This window comes from Polistes dominula, unplaced genomic scaffold, assembly GCF_049000335.1.
Source record: "Polistes dominula isolate Pdom_NZ unplaced genomic scaffold, Pdom_raw_medaka contig_31, whole genome shotgun sequence".
Classification (NCBI taxonomy): domain Eukaryota; kingdom Metazoa; phylum Arthropoda; class Insecta; order Hymenoptera; family Vespidae; genus Polistes; species Polistes dominula.
This window is the reverse complement of record NW_028300925.1, coordinates 6,472,561-6,498,137: the sequence shown is the minus strand read 5'-3', so window position 1 is coordinate 6,498,137 and position 25,577 is coordinate 6,472,561. Positions and strand designations below refer to the sequence as shown.

Below are 25,577 nucleotides of genomic sequence, written 5' to 3'. Positions count from 1 at the left end.
TTTCTAAGAAAGAAAAAACAAAGGGAAAAGATGAGTTAAAGAAAGTCGTTTGATTTCTCTATAAATTACAAAGATGTTAGATGTTGCAATATATATATATAAAAAAAAAAGAAAAATCGAGTTATCAGAAATCGAAAGATTTGTTCAATAAGAGGACGTAATAACAAAGAGTAGAACAAAGATCGTCAGATGAAGTTGATGAACCGATCTAAAGTGACGCGTGCTTGCAGCATCATTCTGTGCGTCCAGTTGGGTCGGTGCTGAATGTGCGGGCGCAGGTGCTGGTGCTGGATAAGAGGAGGAAGAAGAAGAAGAAGATGAGGAGGACGAGGAGGATGAAACTTTAGAATTCTTCGCTAGGACGACACTTGGCAGAGAGTTGGAGTTATTTCTTCTTGAGATCGGCGTGGTCTGCGTCCAACTTCCAACATTTCTCTGCGTCGAATTCGTACTACCTTCATCTCGTTCTAACGCATAAGAGGAATACTTCTTGCTGTGACTTCTCCTTTCCGTTAGCTTTCCCCACTTTTGCCTCTCGACGGACTCGGTATTGCGAATTGTCGGTGCTGTCGTCCTCGACAGATGCAACTCTGTAACCGTTTTATGGAAAAATTTTCTGTTCCTTCTTTCCTTTCTTTTTAAAAATGCATATCTGTATTCGTGAAAAGTAGTTAGACCTATACGAATCAAGATTTCAATCTGGACAACAATTGTTTTAAAATAGCTAACCTATCCGAAACCCCTCCTTTTATAGGACCCAACCCCTTCTCATGAATATTCACTTGTTATAAAATGGAAATAAATTGTGTTACTTTACCTTGAAGTCTTATAGTACCCTCTGCCTTACCGTATGGATTTTCCGCTGAACAAATATAACTACCGAAATCGTTTCGACTTAAATGTTTGATCGTCAGATTTAATTGATACGCGTATTCGTTGATCGTGAACTCGGATACGTTGTGCTTGTCGTTCGTCAACATTTGTATTCCTACCAAAATATTTTTCACTTTTTTCATTTCTTTTTTCTTTTTTATTTTATTTTATTTTTTGTTTACAGATTAATTGTGATTATATTATTCCTAATGGAAACTCACCGTTGTCCTTGTACCACGTGTTCGAAGCTTTAGGAGAGGATTCAACGTAACACTGTAGAACGACATTGCTATTCGTCGGAGCAGCTACCAACTGATTCGTTACTTTGATCAAAGGCTTAACTGTAAGTAAATGAACTTTCCTATTAATCGTATAGCTTTCGTTTTAATCTACCAGGAAGTTTGTTCTCGTCCATAACTTACATCGAACGTTGACGTGATATCTTTTACTAACTGCTGGTGGTATACCGTTTGATGCTATGCACAAATACGAGCCCATCTCTTGTCGTAAAATCCCTGTTAGATGCAGTTGTTCACCCTCGTAGATTTGTACTTGAGAATGAAATTTTATTTTATTTTTAAAGAGCTCTTCAGAAATGGATCTTATTTTTATAAGGGTAGAAAAAAGGAAAAACAAAAACAAATAAAAAATTACTTATATTTATTGGATCAGCAGTATGTGTAATAATATAAGAGAAATTATAATTACATGCTAAGACGCTTAATTATTTATAAAGAACATAATATTAACGATTAATTAAATTAGGAAAAAATATCGGAACACAAAAAAGAAAATTAGTGTTATAAAACTAATATCAGTGATCAGATTAAAGGTAATAAATTGATTGAAAGCATAGAGATAGAGAAGATCAATATTCTTGTTCAGATGAAAATTGAGAAAAAGAATAAAGAAACAAAAAAAAAATAAAACGGTTTGAGAGCACTTAGGTAGGATGCACAAACTAATAAAGACATTACACACGCTACTGTCGATAGATTTTAAAAGGAAAATCGCGGAATTGCTGGTACGATGGAGATACCGGTGGCTGGTATACACTCTCGCGACGCAATGTACACACTGAATATTGCAATCGGATAGACGAAGAGTCGATGGGCTTGGTAGAGAGGAAATATATGTAAAGTCAACATCCATCACTCACTGTTAGAAAGGCTAATCGGATGGTTGCTTTTCCGCGGGACATCGTTGAATCTACGTAACGGAGTGTTCGGCCTTTTCATCACGTTACTACGAAAAAGTCTCGACGATGATGACTACATGGAAAATATATTGTCGTCGCAAATCTATCACGTCGTTGGCTTCTCTCTCTCTCTCTCTTTTCGCTCTTCCTCCTCAACATCCCTTCCTTCATTCGGTTTGATCAAAACCGAATAGAAAATTTTCATGGTACAAAAGAACGACGGTATCGTTCAAAAGAAATATAAATGATAAAAACATTCAATGGATTTTTCAAACATTGATTGATCCTCAAATGAACGTATATTAACACATTGTTGATCCTTCTTACTAATGTACAATTTATCTATATATATATGCATATATAGCTTCAATATAAATATTATTTTTAAATGTAATTATCCTCAAATTTTCAATATATTAACACACTCTCAACCTACAAACGTAAAATTCATATATTTACATATTTATTTTATTTCACAAGATTCTTATGCAATGATAAATACCAATCCGATAATACAATAAATCTATACTTAAATTGTCTATAATAGGCGTATATATTCACTTAATTCGCAATCGGTAGGTTGATAATGTATTAAAGATTTTAATCGGATTATAGCTCTTGGAACAATGCGTTAACATTCTGTTTGTCTCTCTATCAGTGAATTCGGATCATCTTTTTAAACCATGTGGTATGTACGTTTATAATCAACATACATTCTCTATATGTTTATTATATAGATACATACACATCGTAATAGATCAAAGGAATATAAGATAATAATACCTCGTTTAACACCTAACTCGCTTCTAAGAGTAATTTCACGTCCATCCTCTCTTCGCCAGGTGACCATAGGTTTTGGTGTCCCGGTGGCACGACACCGTAATCGTAGATCGTCGCTTTCCTTAGTCGTTAAAAGGTCAGCCGATTCGTCGAGATCCATAATATCAGGTGGTATCACTACTTTCATGTAGCCCGTCTGTGTAACATTTGTTACTGACTAACACATACTACTATTGCTGCAATGACTAGTAAAGGGTCTACTACTATTATCATCAACCCACCCTACACTCCTTTGCCTTACCCATATATGTATTTATTACATACGTTCTATTCATATTCGACGACTATTGCGATTGCATGGCCGAGATTTATCATTAAGCTCGGTTTTAGAGTACGAGAGAAAGCATTGAGTTGTGCGATATTTGAATGCAAATAATAGGACCGTTAAAGGACCTAGTTTGAGTGAGAGACAGAAGATTTTTCTTATGAATTTTTTACAAAACAAAAAAAAATTATTTGATTGACTAACAAGTAATATTGAAATTTATATGAATTTGTAAGTTATGTTATATAATTAGATTATTATTAATAAGATTATTATTTTTTTTATATTTTATTTATATTTTATTTTATATTTTATTTATTTTTATATTATTATGTTATTATCATAATAAGATTATTATTTTTGTTCTTTTTTAATTAAAAAATATTTACTTTATTTTATATGCAATAAATAGCACTGTAATATTTTTATTTTTATTTGGAAAATTTGAAATATCTTATATGGAAATCAATATTTTGATATATCTTACTAATTAGTATTAATTTTATTCGAAAAAAAAAACATGACCAGTATATTTTATATTGAAAATTTCGACAATTATTCTTAAAAATAAAAGATTCTCTTTCTCTTTTTATCTTGTCTCCAAGTAAATCGATCGAGAATGAAATATTTAATATACTTTTCGTATAAAAATATAACATGGTATAGTTCATAGTTTCTTAAAATTGATTCAATCCCAATTGTCCTATCTGTCTCTTAGAACTTGTCTAAAGAAAATATTGTACATCGAATATAACACGTTATATAAATATTACCCCTTACATTCTCGAACACGCATATTCTAGTCGAACTTCCCAACAACAATAGTAGTTGAAAGCGAAAGAATATACGATGAGAAGATCGCTTATGATTTTTGCAATTCAAAAAAAAAAGTATATTTAATATTTTTAACTATATTTTAGTTCCTTTTCTTTTCTTTTTTATTGATTTCACTAACCTGACTATTCATGGGGTCCGTATTAATCTGACACATGTAAGTTCCAGAATCGTTAGGTTGAACGTTGCTAATATGAAGCTTCCAAGTATTGTGCCCGTTATGGGTGACCGAAAGTCGTGGGTTATGAGCAACCATGTGAGTATGAATAGCTAGTATGGCTCTCGAATCTGATTTTATCCAGGCAATCTGTTCAAATGAAAGAAATTATGCAAATTAACATTCATTGTGTGTATATATATATATACATATAAATACAATACATAGAATACACAATATACATTATAAGTATAATAGAAATAGAGGTCATGCAGTATTTTTTCAAGCAAACTCTCTTCTCTTAAAACACTCGAACGAAAAGCAAATTGTATGACTCGTTACTTCGTACCATTCGTAACGAGAGTCATTCAGGATAAATGGTGTAAAGCGTGCCGCGTACTGCAGCTAAAAACCGAATGGTTAAAAAAGAGAGGCAAATAGAGGGAGAGAGAGAGAGAGAGAGAGAGAGAGAGAGAGAGAGAGGGAAAGTGAACAATCACCACGGTTTTTAGCTTCTACTTACAATTAGCAAACGATAGAAATATGGGATCCAACGCTAGCTAGAGTTTTTTTCTTTTTTAAATGAAAAAAAAAAAAAAAAAAACAAGAAACGGAAGTAACTGCGAACTCTTCGTTTTAATACGTTAGTCTTGAAATATGACGTCAAGGTTCTCGTTAAAAATGTTCATCGATATTTTGGAAATAATATTTATAACATTATCGAAAGAATTATTTATATTATATTATAATGTATATATGCACACATATATTAAAAACCATTATATTTAATTAAAAATTTTTTTTCTCAGGAAAAAAGGCATGAAAGAATATATACATGTATATGTGTATATAAAAAGACATCAACAATTTTGTTCATATGAACGTAAATCTTTTTATGTTAGTTCTTTTCGATATTGATATCAATTTATTAATATATCCTCCCTTCGATAAAACTTCGGAAATACTTTAGAGAGAGTCGGAATCTTATAAATTTTTAATAAATCCAATTGATGTAAAATGGTATCTCGTTATAAGTTGTAACATTCTTCTTTTCCCCTTCCTTATCTTTTAATATAATACAACAACAAAAAATTTTTAATAGACAGGACAGAGACGACAATATTAAAAAAAAAATGAAAAACTTTATTTAAATTAAAGTTTAAACATAATTAATAAGTTAATACGATATGATCACAGAAATTCCATAGCGAACTGATTTTCATCGTATGAAAGATTTAAAATCATATATAAAAATATAATAAATGGAAAAAAAAAATTGAAATCGTTCGTGAAATATCAAGTAGATTTCAACTTGTATTTTGAGATCTTATTAAATATTAGTTGCTCTGATTTATGTCTCTTCTTTCGTATTTTCTTTTTAACCTCTCGATCCCGTATTCTTTACATTCTTTCGATAGCGGTACATACAGTTTGGCCACGACTCTTCTTCAATTTCTATGTACCTTACCATGTATTTACTACTCCTTTTGCGATCCGCGTACACTTTGAGAATCAATTGTTGATTCGAACGTGCAATCAAACTCGGACTTCTTCTCCAAAGTGAATTACTTTTTCCAAGCTTCTTTTTGTCGACCTTACTTTTCCTTTTTATATACCCATTTAAATATAGAACATACGTATTACCAGTTTTATTTTGCATTTTGAGAGATGAATGCATTTTGATTTCATGTATCAGTTTGGTATAAATAAAAAAAGAAAAAATACAAATGTCACTTAAAAAGTTCAGATCAAATTTAATATTATAACATATCCAAGGTAACAACACATTATTATATTTAAATAATATTAAAATAATTTTAAGCTACAAATTGTATTACTTGAAACTTATCAAAACTTTTCATCATCAATCCATCCCACATACAAATAATTCAAATCACAAATAAATGTATTATTTTTTTTTAATATCTTTCTCTCTTTCACACTTTGTTTTTTTTATATATATTCAGCAAACATGAAAACTGTCCATCCATTTAATGTATCTACTATACATATATACCATACATGAACTGCGTGTGTGAGTGAATGTGGATAGCTATTATGGATAATGCGCGATCAGTCTGAAGCACGTCGTGTATTTACGGAAACACGATTTAGGCCAGCACTTATACGATTTAGGCCTTGCCGGCCTTAATCGACTAACTAATTAAACCTACACCCAGATACAATTACCTTATAAGATTGAAGATGATTAACGACGCAGGTGAAGGAGACGTCACGGCCCTGAGTGACCGTATGGTTCTCCAAAGGTGCCAGAAACTGGGGCCGTAGATCCAACCTTGGCAACGTTTGACCTGCATTATGCAATTAATTATTAGGATTAGATATCAAATTTAACGTTTTACCTTTTTATTTTATTAAATACTTAATATTTTAATATTTTTTTATATTTTTTTATTTTATTTTTAATATTTACTTATTATTTTATATTTTAACAAACAAATAATAATATAATAATTATTATTACTATTATTATTATTATTATATTATTATTATTATTATTATTATTATTATTATATATTACATATTATTATTATTGGCAATATTTCATAATTAAATACCTAATCTAAAAATTGTATTAAAACAAAATTGGAACATCTCATATCAGTGTTATAAAATTTACATTAACGTAAGAAACATGTATAAAGAAATTGAAAGACAAAAAAACAGAATAGTAAATAAAAATACAATGTTTCGATTAAAAATTACGCGATATAAATTAGTTAACACGTTTCGCAATTTGAATCTACTTTTCAGCATGCGTCGTCGTTTAATTTAATCTTATACGTCACACACGTGGCAGTGTATTTAAATACCCTTCTTTGAATAATATCCATCATGGGGGAACTTACTTCTCTTTATCTTCTACTTTTCAACCCTTTTCTTATAAACTTGGTTAAAAGGGTGAACGAGACGAGGTAAGAGAAAGAAATAATGGGAGAGGGTAAAGTGTCTTATTCGAAATATAATTAATTAATTGAACACGTTGAATAATTTCATCGCTCATTGTTAAATTACTTGGAAAGAGGAACTTGCTAATATATTCCTTGTAGCATCTACTTTGTTGCAAGTTTAAGAAGAAAAAAGAAAATCGATTGGTTCTTTGGTAGGTAGTCAATATTCAAAAATCAAACTTGTGTTAGTTAGATCGGTGAGTTGCCCGGGGATCGATTAAATAGTCAAGGATACACTTCTTGTATCTTTTGAAAAGTTATCAAAGTTTAAAGTATCGATTACTCCTAAGCTATCCTCCAATCTCGATCTTAGTTGATAAGAGGAGGGGGAAGGAAAAAAAAGAATCATAACTTTAATTCTTTTTCTTCATTTTTTCATTTCTTTTTCTCCTTCCTCTCGGGTCTTTTTATTTTTATCTTTTTATGTTGTTATATTTTTTTTCTGTTTTTTTTGTCCTGTAATTCCCAGGACTTATCGACTTACGTGTATCGGTTGTACTTCAACGGAAACTCGAAAAACTTTTCCTCGCGAATAGTGCCTTTGAGAAGATTTCGTTCGATTTATTTCAAAAGTGGAACAAGCAAAGAGAAAATACAGTTAGAAGGAGAGAGAGTGAGAAGGATAGAAGCGTGGACAGTCAGATTTGTTTCTGTCATCTCAAGGCACACAAAGAAAAACCCTCAGCTAGGTTTCCTACCATATACCCTTTAACTTTTGCTTACCTTATTTTCAACTGAGAAAGAAAGAGAGAGAGAAAGAGTAAAAAACTAGAGGAAGAATCGTATAAATAAGGGGCACAGAGAGTAAAGCAAGTTTGCGGTTTTGGTATACCTACTACGTATCATTTGTCTCTTACCGAAACTAGAGTAAAGGAACGCTGTGAGAAGGAAGCAAGTAACGAGGTCCCGTGATGCCATGCCATAGGGTGGGCCATGCGCCATACGTGCTGTAAATAATACAAATAATTCATCTTCAAATATATCAAAAGATAATATTTTTCGTAAAACAACATTTTATCCCTCTTTGTTTCATCAATGATATAGAAAATTCAAATATAATTTTTCTTTTCATTTTTTATAACAATTTTAATATATAATAATAATGATTATTAAATTTACGACATTTGAAAATCTCAAGAATAATTATTGCATCTATCAATGTTCACGAGACACAAAGAAATAATTATACAATTTAAATGAAATTTCTTAACCATAAAGTAATTCCAGTTTTATCGTATAAGGTAAATAATATTTAATAACAATTAAGGATCTTTTTCTTATTACATAAATTAAAAATATTATTCTGAATTAAATACGATATTTAAAAAGTTATGGTAATGTTTGGAAATTGTTGAAACTTACTGATGAATCATGAAAAAATATTGAAAATTAGTTTTAGAAAGAGAAAGAGGAGAATTAAAATTAGGAATTTGTCTGCGTTGTCAACGTGACTTCCCTCTCCAAGTAAAAGTGAGCGTGTGAATGAGTGAATCTAAGAGATAGAGAAAGACAGAAAAGAGGGAGCAAGAAGGAAGGGTGAGAGGTCAGCACCGAATCGCGTGAATATTAACTCGACAGTTGGTCGCCACATAAACGCCAACCGTTGATATATCCTACCTACCCTTTGCCACCCTCAACCCCGTGACTTCCTCAGTCCTTTACCAACCAGCACCGCAATAATACTCGAATGGTAGCTATTCCTACCCCTTCAGCCAAGCACCCAGCCAGTCACCCACCAACCAACCAACCAACTACCCCATCCACCCTTCTCTTCTCTTCCCTTCGACCACGCACACTTCTATCGAAACGTTCACATTCACTTGCGTACAAATGCTGTGAACGTTCGTTGCTTGCTGCTGCCCACCAATGTGAAAGAGAGAGAGAGAGAACTAAAGAAACAGTCGAATGAAAATTTTACTCGCGCCTTTGCTCTTACTCTGAGCACTTTACCCCTTTTATATGACTTCGGCAGAGTTAACGTTTCCTTTTGCTCCTAAACGAAATTCTATTCTCCCCCCTCCTTACGCGTGTGTTTAATCTAAAACGCTAGGACACGGGAATTTAACATGGAATTTCTTCAATTCGTCTTATATTTTTAATTTTCCTTTTTTTTCTTTTTCTTGTTTCTTTATTCGTTATTGTTAGCTTAATATTTACTGACTATAAGTACGTTTAATAAATAATCATTAGTTATAATAAAATATATGAGTTAGTATCTTGTATCAAATATGCAATTACTATTTTAAATACTGATCTGATTTATCTTATAAATATTAACAAATTATAATTTTTATTAAACAAAATATTCGCATAGATTGATCATTTTATTTAACGAAATATTGATCTAAAAAAATATTAGATGATTTTGTTCATTTTGATATTAAACTTTAATCCAATTACCTTGTATACTTTATTATTTTTATTTTTTTCTAAACAAAGTATAAAAAATGAAATTTAATATGCATATTTTTACCTCTCTCTCTCTTTCTCTCTTTTTCTTTTATAGAACATTACACTTTAGGTATCAATCAAAAAAGATTGGTTAAATTCCAAGCAAGTTTACCGATCATCTCTCGTCGAAGACCCTTGTAAGAAATAAATCAAATTACTTTCTTAGTTGGTTGAACGTTCTCGTAAAAATGTGAATATGAAAACAAAAGAAAAAAATTAAATAAAAATAAACGTTTACAAGAAATCTCACCGCAACTCTACTCCGAGATGTTTTCAAGAGCTATGGTGTATAAACATAAAAAAGATGTCCCGTTTGGACAACAAGGTAATTGCTCCTTGGACGACGAAGAACCGAGTAAAAATAGCTGTCACCTTTTTTAGTTAAGCTTATGTCTCCTTTGTGTACCGTACTTGTATCATAAGAGAAATTGCAATGACACTCTCCCTCTCCCTCTCTCTCTTTCTCTCTCTTTCTCTCTCTCTCTCTTTCTTTCTTTCTTTCTAGTAAATGAAAAATGAATGGAAAATCGAATCTCATTTTCTCTCTCACCTTTTTTTTTATTTTTAAATTATATTCCAGCTCGTAGAGATATACCAATTTGTCCAAACCAATATTAATGTTTATGTTTGAGAATAGAATTCATGAACAGGTATAATGTTCCAATTGATAATTAATACCTTTGTTTAGATGTGTGTATATGTGATACAGTTTGACAAGTAAATAAAAATTTAACAAATTAATATGAAATTAATATTTTGTATACTAACATAAATACAGATAAATCATATATATGATTGATTTGTTATATAAATTGTGTTGAATTTTTTGTAAGTAATATTTATTAAAAAATAATTTGTAATATTAGATTAATTAGAAATGATTATTTGAAATGTAATTTAATTTGACTAAACTAAACTTTTGTTAACTGAATCATTTTCAAAGCATAAGAGAGTGGGTGGGTAGTGGTACACCCTTATGTACATATGTACATTTTGGCAACACGAATCGTAGATATGTACACGTTGCTGCTTCCATGAATGTATCTCCCTCTTCAAATGAAACGTTCTGTTAGGCTCTGGTGCCTTGAAAATTGCCGAACGTGGTTGGTTTACTGAAGGTTCCTTTCAATCAAAATACGCTTGTGTGCCATTCCGATTCTTGCAAATTATAATTTCATTTAATCAGTCTAAAAAAACAGCGTTTATTATTACTTATATAATAAAATAATAAACAAAGCATATGATAATTATAATTATTTTGTTCAAATGTTCTTATTCAATGTAAATATTAATTTAAAAAGTTAATAAATATATTATCAAAAAGAAAAAACATTATTTATATATCACAATAACAAAATGCATAAATATATTTACATAAACATGAACTAATAACAAGTACAATCTTCATTTTAGAACCGAATTTCAAACTCAAAGGATATACAAATAGCTGTAAAAGTAAACTTTGAACTGAACGGAAGATAGTATAAAAAGAAAAAGAAAAATATTTTAAACGGAGGCGGAGTTCTCTATTCCATTCGTAGAAAGTATTATATATAACAGCAAGTAGTAGCAGTAGTAGCAACAGTAGCAGCAGCAGCCCAAGAGTGAATTCACAAAAAGACTCGGAGAGTCTTAAACGTTGGGAGCTTAACCAAAGGTACATCGAAAAGGTAGAGTGCGGCTCTAACAGCGTGAAGACTCTAAGTAGAAGGCAAAGAAGATGGAAGAGAAAGAGAAGGGGCTGTACAGGGTAAGGTGAAGATAGAAAGTAAGTTTGGTTCTATTTTCTTTCTCTCTCACTTGTACGAACGAGATTCGAAGGGAGTTGGAAGGTACCCTCCCCTTCTCTTACTACTCGGTACGAAGCTCTTTTTTCTTGGATCATTCGCGATCTTCCCAAAGTCTTTCTTTTTTCTTCTTTCTCCTCTTCTGACTTCTCGAATGCTTGAAAGGAAATAAAAGTTACTCCGTGGCATTATCTATCCGTTCATTTTATCGAGTCTTCCTTCCTTCTTTCCTACCTTCCTCGTTACTATTATTTACGAATTTTCTTTATTTTATTCTCTACCTTTCATTTTTTTGTTCTTTTCTTACTTTCTCACGCCCAAAAGATATTTTTTCCTGGATGTAACGCTTAACAAGTATGACACTTTCACCTTGGGACTTTGCCAAACTATGAGAAAGAAAAAGAATATGGTATATACATAAATAAGTACTCGTAGAATCGTTCAACACCTACTTTGCATTTGGCTAATCCTCTTGGTGGATTAACTCTACGAGTCTTATGTTGTTTTTACGTTTGAATAAAAACGTCTATGTATATATAATCCAAGATTTGTAAATTTTATTCGAAATGTCTGAAAGATATCGTTTGCTATACAGAAACCAAAAAATTTATATGATTTTTGTTCCTACTTGTAATTAGATATTTGAGTTTAGTAGAAAACAAAAAAGAAAACTTTCTTCTAAATTATATGATATAGATACAGGATATACGATATAAGACAGAATTCTCAAAGCGAACGAAACGGTAATGATACTCGACATTACACACCATAGAACACAAACCAAATCGAACTGAACTGATTCTATTCGAGTTCAAGGAGTACTTTGATGGATGTCATCTATGTATGTATATTGTGTGTCGCGTTATCAGAAGGTCCGATTAGTGTAGTTTATGCGGCACGCGTTTGATACGCTACCAGCTAAATACCATACAACCCATAGGCATTCAAGCTTCCTTTGATCGCTGATCTACCTTTAATACGTGCCTCAGTGTGTCTTTCAAGGAGCATCTTACATCTTCTTTATCATTTTAATCGAAGGATTATAATATATTGTACCAATTAATTTAATAAACACATACATATATATATATATTGTATGTTAGTTATAATAATTTATAAGTATTTTAAATAGATGAAATTAGTATTTATAATGAAAATAGGCTTTTTAGAATTACGTTAGGTTACATATTAACCCTTTGAGTGCTAAATACTTTTGTCTACAATGTTTTTTAGGAATGAAATAATTTATTATTAATCAGATTTTATAATAATAAATTATATTTAATAATTAAAGTATTTGTTTCTCTGTGAATATAATTTAATTTAATTAATATAAACGTTATATTATTTTACACTAATATTAACAAATACGTATATGCGTCTAACGACCACGCTAGTAATTTTTACCAAGCGCATATATGCGTTCATAGCACTCAAAGAGTTAACACAAAATATGTATTTTTTTTATTGAACTACTATATTTAAATACATTTATTTATAGAGAAAACTGACGAAAAAATTATTTAAAAAAAACAACTATAAATAAATAGATACTTATACAATACATCATGTGAGTATGAAACGTGTATTAATAAAATATTCAAGAATACACTCAGATTTGTTTTCCTCTTGAAAATTCTTACACAATAAGTGCAACATGTTGTGCAAACTTATAATCCGATTCGTTTTAAGGATAGACGCGTTATCCATCGATCTATCATAATTTTATCGCACGGTAACTTTGTTGAAGTAAAAAAAGTAAGAGAATGAGAGAAAGGGATAAAGTAGGAAAGAAACAAGAATATTCGATTTTTCCTGTTCTTCCATCAAAAATGACGTTCCGTTACGTATCGTTTAACCAACCGATGTAAAGAAAGAAAAAAATAGAAAGATAGAGAAAGAAATATATATATATATATATATATATATATATATATATATATAAAGAGAGAGAGAGAGAGAGAGAGAGAGAGAGAAAAAAAAGTTTTTAGCTCTCGTAAAATTTCACTCTTCGAAAAAGAACTTTTTCCTTCATTTTATACATACATACATATACGCTTCGAGTGATCTCGGAAAGTGCAAACACGCTTTTGGCCGTTCGTTCTTATCGCCCTTCCGTTTTCCAACCCTCTCTCTCTCTCTCTCTCGTATTACGTTAAGGGTGGTCTATAGGTTTCTCGTTAACGTAGTGGAGAGTGCGGTGAAATAACGATTGACTATCGATGAGCCGAAAGTCAGTAACTGATAAAAGTAACGACTTTCCAGAGTTCGGATGGAATTCATCTTATCATGTGCTTTCTCTCTCTCTCTTCCTCTTTTACTCTCTCTCCTTCTCCCTTTTTCTGAAACTTTTAATCGAAACGCAATTACTTATGCTACCAAAGTGTGGAAACATAACGTTTTACGCGACTTTAATCGTCTCGTAACGTCGAGAAATTAGAAAAATAAAAGGAAGAAGTAGAAGAAAGGGGTGAAGGGAAAAATTGGACGAAGAGAATTCAAAGTAAAAACGAGAAATGAATGTCAAGCCATCGTAACTTCTGTAGAAGTCACTTACCGTCGAGTTCTATGTGAAGAAAGCTTCTTCTCCTAGGGAAGGAAGCTTTCGAGACTAATTCGTAATGGAAATACTTTGTGAATGGATCTTTCCTAAATTATTTCGATGTAGTTGTGTGTTCAACATAAGAAAAAAAAATAGAGAGAGAGAAAGATTATAAACAAGCCAGGGAATATATAATAATGTTTTTGATTTAGGTATATCCTTTGCATCATTTATATCAACTTATTTTAATGACAAAATATTAACTTGGTCCAAATGAGTAATGTCAGAATTTTTATTAAATATTAAATACTTGCTGCTAACTACTAATTAAAAAAAAAATATTAAAAATTAATTGGTGTTTTTTTTTCAAATATAATAATATCACACAAGATATAGAAAATGTATTTTTATTTAAATTTATATATATATATAATATAGATTTATTTATAAATAAATTATAATATATTATATAATATATATTATAATATATAGAGAGAATTTATTTTATAAATTATCAAATATATTGTTTTACAAAATACAAAACTACCCCCCCCCCTTGTTATATATTTATCTATACAATACTAAACATATCCAGTGAAACAAGTATTTTTTGTTTTAATTAAAACTAACTATTCAAAATTCAAAGATTACCAAAATCTTCGATATCAAATTGTATTTTCAAGCAGATAGAAATTAATTGAAAAGACGTGCATCTCACAACCTGTTCCTCTCCTACCCTTTCTCTCACACTCTCTTCTTCTACACTTGGATTCCTTCCTCAAGTAAAGTTTGACGAACTGAAACTTGTAGGAGTTCTGTCGTTGGCGTCAAATCTCGAAGAAGTATCATCCATTTCTATGTGTCTCTTAAACCACGAAACACAAGATGAAGAAGAAGAAGGATAAGAAGAATGAGAAGAAAAGGAAGAAGAAGACGACGAAGAAGCAGAAGGGGAAGAAGAGTAAAATGAGTTTGGTAAAATAACGATAGAATGCTCGATGACCGATGGATGTATTCTGGCAGAAGTAATGACCACAGTTAGGATTCGCTTCTCGACTTGTTCGACCTACGATGAAACTTAAGGATTGTGGTTGAAACTGTCTGTAAAGTTGGCACAACGATCAAACGAGAACGCTTGAGGTTACTGTTTAACCAGTAATAGCTATAGTTGTATTAGTAGTAGTAGTAGTAGTATTATCCTTTCTTACATTTATTCCTTCTTTCGTTGTTGTTGGTTCCTTCGAAACATCTCTTTTCTCATCGTATTTAATAAATACAGAAAATTAAAGAGTGAGAGCGAGAGAAACAGAGTGAAAAAGAGAGAGGGGGTGGATGTGAATTTTTAAAATCTAAAAGTACTTCGTAATAATATTCATAAATTCATAAATCATTATGACGAATGTTACTTCAAAAATTTCAAAGATCTTTCACAAACGAAGGGTATCGAGTTGTTTAGAATAATGAAAACGCGTTTGTATCCCAGTTTACCGAAATCAAATTCTTCCTTTTTTTTTTTAATTTTTTTTTTCGTTGAGATCATTAAATATTTACCTATCTAGAAATATATATATATATATATATATATATATATATATATATATATATATATATATATATCCATGTGATTTTTCGACAGCATCCATTGATCGTTCAGATATTCGTAAGGGTAAATATTGAACTTCGAAGAATCTCCATAAATCTGCTATCAAATCAAATATTAAGTTGGTTGAAATCTTGGGTCTAAAAAAGGAGGGAAAGAAGAAAAGGATAAAATATTTAGGATCCTTGATTAATGATTGTGTATGATCTCGTAAAATAACTGGATGATTTTTCGAAAGATTTAAAAATATGGGCTAAAAAAAATCCAATTGTTCTACCATTTTTAATGAATTGAACATAAGATTTCAAAATAAATACCAATTTGTAGGAATTAGAGTATCAATTTGACTATTGTATAACCAACCCAATTAGGTTGGTCACAGTATAGTTGGGGTTTGTAGGAATGGCTTGTTCTAATCGACGATACACGTTATCGAAACAGTCGGGTACAAGAATCCTTGGCAGTAATAGTTAATCCTGAGGAAGGAGGGACGATAATGGTATCTGTATACAACGATTAGAAATCAAATGATGGAGAAGTAACGCTGTTATTTATTTATATGGTCAGTATTTTGTTAAGTAAACACGATTAGTGTATATAAAATAAATCTAAATATTATATTTATTTGAAATAATAATTTGTAAATATTAAAATCTTAAGAAATAACTAACAGCTTAAGAAATAATCAGGTCAGTTGTCGAGAATGGTTGAAGAGTAGAGAATAGAAAGAAGGGGAAAGGATAGAAGAATAGAGATGGAAAGATGGAAAACAAAAGAGTGTAGTAAATAAGAACAGTATCGAAGTGTTAAAAGATAGATAAAGCGGATGATGATGATGAAAATGTGAAAGAAAAAAATGAAGATGGGTAGATTCGTAAAGAGGCTTAAACGACGATAACTTAGCACATTGCTAGGGAGTACTCAACAAGACCACAAAATCCCCGTTTCGTTCACACGGTGAAAAGCAGTGTCAAGAGATTCAGGACGTGAAATATGCGATCGTATTGTGTACGAGTGTGCGTCCATCCATGTCTCAATGTACGTAAATGTATATATAGGTGTGCAGTGTATATGTGTCATATGATCCGACGGAAATACGAGCCGATGAAATCATGCCTGAGTATCGTCGTCGTCGTCGTCAACAACGAGTCGATGAAAACTCGCTCTCTTGGAACTAGAAACGAAATAAAAAGACAGCATGCCCCCTCGGTGCCAAGGAGAACACTCCGGTGTAATTAATAAAGTTTAATGAGCGCGGCCTTTTTCTCTTTCTTTCATTCTTTCTTTCTTTCTCTCTCGTCTTTTCTTCCTTTGAAATCCTAAAAGCCCTTCGTTCGTCTTTTCTTCGTATTTTCTTCTCACTTTCTTCTCACTTTCTTTTCTAAGAAGGCACGCATTTCTTCGTATTTCTTCTTTCGTTTATCTTTACTTTCTTCGATTTGAACGAGTTATCAGGATAGATGATCTTTAAATTTTCTTTCATCTCTTTTTTTCTCTCTCTTTCTTCATCTCTATTTATCTCTCTTTTAAACTCTTGTACAGATTCACTATTAAAACTCGCTCTCTATCTATCTATCTATCTATATATATATACAAAATGTACTGCAATTCTCATCGAATGCAACTATTACAGTAAGCGAACACGAAACATAGTTCGAGTATATAAACTTGGGCATATATATATAGGTCGAATAGGAAGGAGAGAACCTTGACGTCAGAGAGACGTACATCGACTAATTTCTGTCTAGCTTTGACAAGCTTTTCAGAGACCGTACAGAAGGATCGTTTTCAAACGTTCGAAACGCATGCACAAATCGTCCTTGTAGTTGCTTCCCTGCAGATCGTTGCTGAGTTACCGAAAGAGGAAAGACTCTTTCTACAGAAGGTCGAATAGGGAAAGAGAGAGAAAGAGAGAGAGAGAGAGATAGAGAAAGGAAAAGAGGAAGAGGATTGGAAACTGGGAGTGCAAGAAGGACGCCAAGTTACGCGCTAAAAGCGGAACCAACACAGGAAGCTCATTAAGTTGCACCCCGCGGGCTGAGGTGCGCTCACACACACACAGACACGTACATAGATACACATAGAGAGATACAATACGGAAGCCACCTCTCGGTTCCAAATCCCACCCCCTCTAGACATCCCATCCCTATATCTAACCAACTCATCCTCGACACCCATCTACCTGTTCACGACTATTTTACTCTACGTTCTTGTCTCTCTCTCTCTTTCTCTTCCACTCTCTCTTGGCACGCATAACCCATCTTCTACGCATTCGGTGTCGCGTTCGTTAGGCGACATTGAGAAAAAATTATGATAATGACGATCGCGCCTGAGGGAATCGTTCCGCGTCGCGTTTCCTCGGGATCTACTTCTTCATCGCATTCTACTTTTACTTTTCTATCTCTGGCTAACTCTTGCGATAACTCTTTTTATTTTAAATTCTTCGAAAAAGTTGAAAAGAGAATTTTTAATGAAAAAATTTTTCTTACAAAATTAATATAAAAAGAAAAAGAACATTCGTGTCTTCCCCTTCCTCCCCTCTCTCCCTCTCTTCTTCTTCTTTCTCTCTCTCTCTCTCTCTCTCTCTCTCTCTCTCTGATCTTTTGTGAACCAGTAAATCCGTAGCAAAAATGTCTATTGAAAAATCCACAACTATTGGGCATCACGCTATTGTATCTTAACAAAGGTATTAAGATATCTCCCCCTTTTAGAATAGGAAATAGGATAACCAATTATATTCGTGAAATCTTTCTTCTACGCAAACAATTTTAATAATAATAATAAAATAGAAAAATAACCCCCCCAAAAAAATGATAAAAAAGAAAATAAAGAAAAACCGATCGAGAACGATGATCGTTCGTTCAACGTCGATATATGAGTTTATTATACATATATATTTATTTATTTATTTATTTATTTATTTATTTATTTATTTCTTATACATAGTATAAGAGGGTGGGTGAGGATGAGGGTGTGTATATATTCAACATCGTTCTAACTGCTCACGGTTGGCCGTGAACAACCAATAACATCCGACGGTGTGGATGGTATCATCAGTCAATCCGCTGGCTCGGCATGTTTATTACCAGTGCACATTGCCGTCGCTTTCAAACAAATGCCTAGTACGAAACGCAAAGCCACTCACTCTACTACCGAACCCCGTCGTCCATTATTTCTGCCGTTCACTTTCGTCGCTTCGAGCAAACACATTCTCTATCTATATATCTCTATCTCTTTCTCTTTCAACTCTTCTCAGTTCACCTTCCCGTTTGCTCACACAACCCTCCTTCCCCCGCAACCCCTTCTTCGTCATAAGAAACGTGCCAACGTATTAGCCGCGCTTAATTCGAACTTTCATGGATGATGATGATCATGCGCGAACGTGAAAGCAATTTTTAACGATTAAATATCTATTTTGATACTTTTAAATGAAAAAAATTTGAGTAGTCGTTTGTTCTTTTCTCATTCGTTATACCAAATGGAAAATAATTATGCGTTACGACATTAAACATAAATTTAGTAAAAGAAATTTCATTTAATTAGTTGATAGTTCGTGTCATTTATGGGTTATTTAAGTAATCCTCTTTCCAATATTATTTAATTAGCTAGAAACAAAATAGTACTGACAATGTGAGCTAGATAACCAATAAACGTGACGAACGAAGAACGGCAAACGAGAAAAGCAAATAACGCGTGGTTGCAAAATTGAACGTTTTGTGAACAAAGCTCGGGGAAAAGATTAATCGATTGAATTTTCTAAAATACCCAGAGATTTGATTTTATCGTGCTTTGAATATCAATCATACAAGAACTATATACCAATTGTGAATACTTTATATATATTATACATAGTACATAAGGGTGGGCGAGTATATTGTGAGTATATTGTGAATATCTTATACATATACATAAAATAATTGATAGAATAAAATGTTTGACTCGTTTGCTGGGACCCTAAAGAATCCACTTTATCGAGTAAAGTGTTACGCAGGAATTGTAAATACGGTATAAGGGTTTCTTTCCCTTCAAGTCCTCTTGGCAATTCAATCGAACAGAAAGAAATAAGATATCTGCAATTGTGCGTAGGTATATACAAAAGCCGATATGATTTTCTATGCATGAGAACAGAAACCGAATCTTACTCTGTTTTATTCCCTTTCAATTTTATCAAATCCAATAAAAGTGACGGTAACGAAACGAATTTTATTGAACTAAAAAAAAAGAAATATTCTTATACACGAAAGATATCGTTTCAACGCTATTTTATTTTACAAATTATTTTCAATAAAATTTCCTATCGGAAAGAAAACGCGTAATCTTGTTGAAAAAGAAATTAAAAGAGCTATGAAAAAATAATATTTCCTTTGATACGCATATCATTTTTCCTTTCTTTTTTTTTGCTTACGCAAGCACGTGCGTCCATCTAACCATCGTTCTAACGTTTGAAGTACTCGAATTTTGAGCATTAGTTCGCGAACCATTTGGCACAACTACTCTTTAGAAGAGCAGTTCAAATCACATCGCATATATTCTACATAGAACAGCTTAAACCGCAACGCTTATAGTGCTATAGTAGTAGTCTAGGTACAGTCATTGTACATTAAGCCCTACGAGTCTTCTCGTATCTTTCTACTAAGGAATATAAGGGCTTTTCTAATAATACATGCAAAACTAATTGTAAATTCGAATTAAAAGCTGGCCAGTACATCTTTACTTGTTATTTAATTGTCGAATATAAACCATCGATATATATTTAATTATCATTTTTAATAAATTTTTCTTTTTCATTGACGATACAAAAAATTGTACATAGAAAAGATATATTTAACAAAGAGAAAAATTGTTATTCGTTTAAAAATGTTCACTCTTACAATAAATTAATTATTATATACAGATATTATATTATACGCGGGAAATTGATTGCGATCTACGATCTGATAATACAAAAATAAGAATTTTTAAATGAAATTGCAATTGTACGCGGAACATTGTTATTAAAAGAAAAAAATAGAAAAAAAGGAGAAGTCAATTATTTATTAAAAAAAAAAAAAAAAAAAAAAACGTTTACTCACCGCACGCAAACGCGTGACGAAGTTCGATGATCGATGATACGATCGAAGAGATAATTATCTTGGAGCGATTATCTTGGAATACATAATTGTTGCTTCTCTCCTTTCAGCGAATAGTTGAGAATGAGCGATCGTACGAACGATTTCTTCAAGATTGGACACGCAACGTTCAGGAAGGCAGACGATGCGCGACTGTGCGCCGAGACCCTCGCGATCTCCCTTTTATGGTCCTCCCTCGACGCTACTCTTCTACTCGCACGCCGACTCTGACTACTTGTCTCTCTACTCTTGCAACACAATGAATCCTGACTGCTCTGCGTGAATCCAACCGTTATAATGTTACCGATCTTTCGTATTCGTCCACATTTCCCGCCGTTTTAACGCGCGCATGCAATTTTTTTAAAATTATCTACGAGGAGGGTGTAAATATAAAAAGAAATAATAATATCCTTTGTAATAATTAGTTCATTATAATCGTAAATAATTAAAATCGTATCACAAATTATTATAAAAGTTGTATAATGTAATTACATAATTTACTTAAATATTAATATTAATTTGTGTCACTATGGTAATTTTCTCTTCATGGGTTCCTCGTGCACTCGCACTTGAAGAGTAGAACGTGGTCCGCACTTCCAAACGTTGCCATCTTTGTCTAATATACTTGCACTTGCTGTTACTTGATATTGACCACCACCGAGTTGCGAATTGCCGGTATTGGTTGAGGTACCTGCACCTCCTACAGTCGAAACTGGTACACTTCCGAGAGATAGTAAAAATTCACAAGCGAAAAAGTCGCGATGAGGTGTTACCGTTTGATGCAGCTCGTTCATGTTAGTATCCTGTGTATAAAAATGAATATAATTTATAACAGGAATAACTTTTTCTTTTTATATAAAATATGTTTCTTTTATTTACTTTTTGATCCGAATTGATTTTGGAAGGAGGCGTAGTGGATATAGAAATACACACAGCTGAGACTGAACGATATAAAGATGCGCGTTTACCATGTCGCAGCACACCCTCGACCTTTAATGCTAATTGACTACCCTGGGGTACGGAAACTGGTTCTCCCAGTACTCGAGGTTGTGGTGACACCGAAAGTTTGACGCTTGTAGCTTGTAAAGCTTGGAAGAAGTAACGTGGAATAGGTAGTCTCATATTTCCAGCACCAAGTAACATAACTTGCGATATTATACAGCCAACCCTTACGTGACTAATACCACCTGCTTTTCCTTCACCCACCCATGGTGGTGAAAGACGACGCAACTCCGTACAATAACGAGCCAATTGACGCATTTCTACCGTTCCGCCGAAATCAAAATTCACTTCGTTTTGTTGATACATGCATATGGTTGATCCACCGCAAATTCGTTCCACACTATTTCCCATTAAACAACACATTTCTTGCAAACTGTAGAAGTATGTGTTAGAGAAAAATATTATTTAGGAAGTTGAAGATTCTATTAATATATTTATATTTAAAGGATACGCTCTAATATTTGCTAAGGAACCAGGATCTGCATCGAAAGCGGATTGATACAATTTCTGATAATTTTCAGCACATATCTTCAACTCTTGGACTGATTTTCTTAGCTGTACAATGTTCAAGTTAAATTGATTACATTTATCTATTAAATATCGCACATTTTGTATATTATTTTTGTTTAAAATTGTATATACCTGTAAAGTTACACGCCCGTACCTTTGAAGATCATCTTTTGTTGCTAGAACTACTGTGCATGCGATAGCAGGTGGCGGTGCAGTACATAAAGATCTAAAAGAAAATAATACGAGTTATTAGTAAACGACTATAATTTATTAAGAAATATAATTTACCTGCAAGAATGTAAGAGTTGTACCGCAGCTTGTAAAAATTCGCAACGCAATTTTGCATATTCACTGGCAAATTGTAGACTACGTAAAGGTGTACTAGCAGCTTTCAATGATGCACAAGCACTTGCGTAGTGTGCGATAGAAGCATTTAATTTTTCAACAATGTCCACTTTCTTTGAAGTATCCATTGCGTCAATATTATCCCTTTATAATTTAAATATATAATAAAAAATTATAATTCATTATATATTCAGTATATACCCACTGTTATTAAAATATTACTTACATAAGAAAACTTTCTGCTTTAGTAACTAATTCCAATCCTGATAACCAAAAGTGAAGTTGTTCGGATGCAACAGCTTCCTTTAAACTCTTGAATATTTGCGTTGCAACTATATGATGACCATATCTAGCAGCACCTCTTGCAATTCGATATTTAGACCAACCATCGACACTTTTTACTGTATCTTCTATAGCTTTCAAACATTCGGAATTCCATTCGTATCCACCTGCTATCATTTGGAAAAGCAATGTGCACAACATTACCTATAAGAACAAGCAAACAGAATAAGGAACGATAAGGTAATAATTATTAGCAAAAAATACAAACCTTTGTATGCATATGTAAAGTTTGTTTAAGCTTTATTAATACATCAGGCAAAAGTGGTAGTAATATATTTTCTCCTAAACTTCCGATTGCTCCTAAAGCTTCGCATAATGCGACTGCTTGTTTCTCGCTTTGTCCATTTTCTGCGCTAGTGCTAATAAGCGTAGATCCAATAGCATCAACAAAAACAGGACAATGACTAGGTTGTGCATGGCACAGTTTTACCGTTGAACGTAGACAAGCTTTAAGTTGATGTAAATGTTTGTCATCTAAGGCTAATAAAATAATCAATGACTCCAAACAGGATACAAGATCTTGAGTGGCAAATGTTGGTAATCCTCCTCATAGCTATTGATCAAAATAATTTATGTAATTTCACTACCCTATAATTAAACTTCAAATTATAATACTTTTTATTTTCATACCAATAACATACAACTCTTGATAATATAGTTACAGCTTTGACAGCAACGAAAGGATCTGGAGAATAACAAGCATTTACGCAGAGGGATAAAAGTGGGCTACCTTCGTCCATATTAGCATCGCACGTAATAGCACTTTGACTTAATACCTATATTGAAACATTATTTTCATTATTATTTGCATATACAAAAATTGAATAATAATTATATAGAAAACAGTATTTTACCTCTATTACATCTAACGTGCGAACTAAAAGATCTGTATTTCCAGTACCATCTTGTAATAATTTTGTAGTACTTTCTAAAAATATAAATATATTACAAAATTAAATAGAAAGTAATAACGTATATTAATAAGTAGAAAACGACAATACTAACCAATCAAATTATTAAGAGCACCTAACGGCCATAAATGTGCACCACGTCTTGCAAGAGTATGAAGTAAATGTAAAGCATGGCGTTTAATAGATAACCGAGGGTCGTCATGAAGATATCGTAAAAGCAATACAACTTGTTCTGGAATATCTATTAATGTAGCAGAAGCTAAAGTGCTCAGCGCGCTCAGTGTTACTCTCACAAATTCCACCGCAGGATAACTGGCAAGAAGTTCCATACATAATTCATTTACCTTTAACGAATACACAGTTCAATTAATGATCTACATATTGCATTTATGTAATAAATAAACTTTAAATATTTTTAATACCATTGATGCAGTGAATGTGTCATGGTGCATATATTGGAGAATAGGTATAAGCTGTAATTTCATAGAAGCTGGCGTTGCTTGACCTCTGATCATGTCCGAAATTTTGCTACACATTGATACAGCAAATAATTTGGATTGTGCTGCAAACATTTGAGCAGCATATATAGCAGCTTCTACTTCGACTGAGTCATGAGAATCCAAAGATCTTCTTATACTATGATGAACCTTTAAATAAATATCATAATTATTTAATAAAAAGAATTAGATATGAAGAAATAACTTATATCAGAAATATTACCTGTTGTCTTTCAGGTATTATTCCTGCTACACTACCTAAAGTACGTAAGGTAAGAGCTCTAGCTACTGGATCATTGGAATGAATAACGCTATAGATACGTCTAACAAATTCATCAACATTTAATATTTTATCCAAATGTTTTTCACTTTGCTGACATACTCTAAGAACCCAAACTCTTAGAAAATTACTACCCATACGAAATACTTCTGCCAATTTCAGCAAAGATGAATTTATCAGTATTGGAAATGGATATTTTTCAAATAACCGAGGAAAACGGACTATTGCTTCGCATTGTTCACCTATTTTATTAGACCGCAAGCCTGAAAATAAAATTTATTTTTTACTTAATTTTATATATATATATATATATATATATATATATATATATATATATATATATATATCTAACACTATAAATAAAAATTAAGTTCAACAAGTTGGTTTATACAAAAGGGTTTAAATTGATAAACATTTTTTAAGGTTAGAAATGTACATATACAAACCTTTATCTAATTCAATAAGGGCACTATTAGCATCTTGTTCGGGTTCTCCGAGTCCAGAATCATTAAAAGCATTCATTCTCATTCCTATCATATTCACTAAATATAAAAACAAATATATTATAGAATAATTTAGTTAAACCGGCTTCCTGACTACTTATGCTATGCTATTCCATATGTTTACTACTGTATTATATAGTAAATAGTCATATATATATATATAAAAGAAGTCGTATTCATATATATATCTTATATATAATATATATATATATATATATATATATATATTTAGCTTTATAGCTATATTAGCTTTGTATATGTACGTACTTACTTTTTATCAAATTTTTATCACAACATATATTTCTAAAACATCAATACTTTAAAATAAAACTTGTATATCAATTATAAGTTAACATGATACATTACTTATAACCTATATTTTAATTGAATAAGATTAATAAAGTTTCATTTATAAAAAATATCATTCAAATCTCTTTAAATAACTTTTATACACGACACCCATACATGTATGAGAAGGTATATACGTATAGATTTTTGTATTCGTGTGTGATTAGTGTGCTGTCGCGAATAATATAAAAAATGGTAGGAATATTTAAATA

The 25,577-nt window shown here is 31.9% G+C and overlaps 2 protein-coding genes across 3 annotated transcripts; both read right to left on the bottom strand.

Annotated features, from left to right (window-relative positions):
* Positions 1-87: 87 nt before the first annotated feature.
* Positions 88-20,863, bottom strand: LOC107073945 (lachesin). 2 transcript variants are annotated; one of them, XM_015334914.2, is made up of 9 exons: positions 20,592-20,862; positions 7,997-8,086; positions 6,358-6,479; positions 4,132-4,317; positions 2,855-3,047; positions 1,296-1,424; positions 1,095-1,214; positions 818-988; positions 88-590 (listed from the first exon to the last, which is right to left on the bottom strand). In XM_015334914.2, the coding sequence occupies exons 2-9, from the start codon at positions 8,079-8,081 to the stop codon at positions 145-147; spliced, it is 1,452 nt and encodes a 483-aa protein (XP_015190400.1). In that variant the 5' UTR covers positions 8,082-8,086; positions 20,592-20,862; the 3' UTR covers positions 88-144. The 2 variants fall into 2 exon arrangements, with proteins under 2 accessions (XP_015190400.1, XP_089027351.1); XM_089171225.1 differs by lacking the exon at positions 7,997-8,086 and having other exon boundaries at positions 20,592-20,863.
* Positions 20,864-21,035: 172 nt separating this feature from the next.
* Positions 21,036-25,143, bottom strand: INTS7 (Integrator complex subunit 7). The gene is given in 14 exon segments (XM_015334913.2): positions 21,036-21,430; positions 21,507-22,002; positions 22,081-22,184; positions 22,272-22,365; positions 22,428-22,628; positions 22,711-22,970; positions 23,035-23,369; positions 23,372-23,379; positions 23,457-23,602; positions 23,681-23,754; positions 23,832-24,081; positions 24,160-24,384; positions 24,458-24,777; positions 24,961-25,143. Coding segments are annotated over 14 exon segments (2,880 nt in total). The 5' UTR covers positions 25,052-25,143; the 3' UTR covers positions 21,036-21,154.
* Positions 25,144-25,577: the final 434 nt, after the last annotated feature.

Excerpts from the sequence above, each read along its gene's own strand:
- LOC107073945 (XM_015334914.2), bottom strand. The coding sequence starts at position 8,081 with ATGGCGCATGGCCCACCCTATGGCATGGCATCACGGGACCTCGTTACT. Across the intron at positions 6,480-7,996 it reads GTTCCTTTACTCTAGTTTCG|GTCAAACGTTGCCAAGGTTG; the intron begins GTAAGAGACAAA and ends TGCATAATGCAG. Across the intron at positions 989-1,094 it reads CACGTGGTACAAGGACAACG|GAATACAAATGTTGACGAAC; the intron begins GTGAGTTTCCAT and ends ATATTTTGGTAG.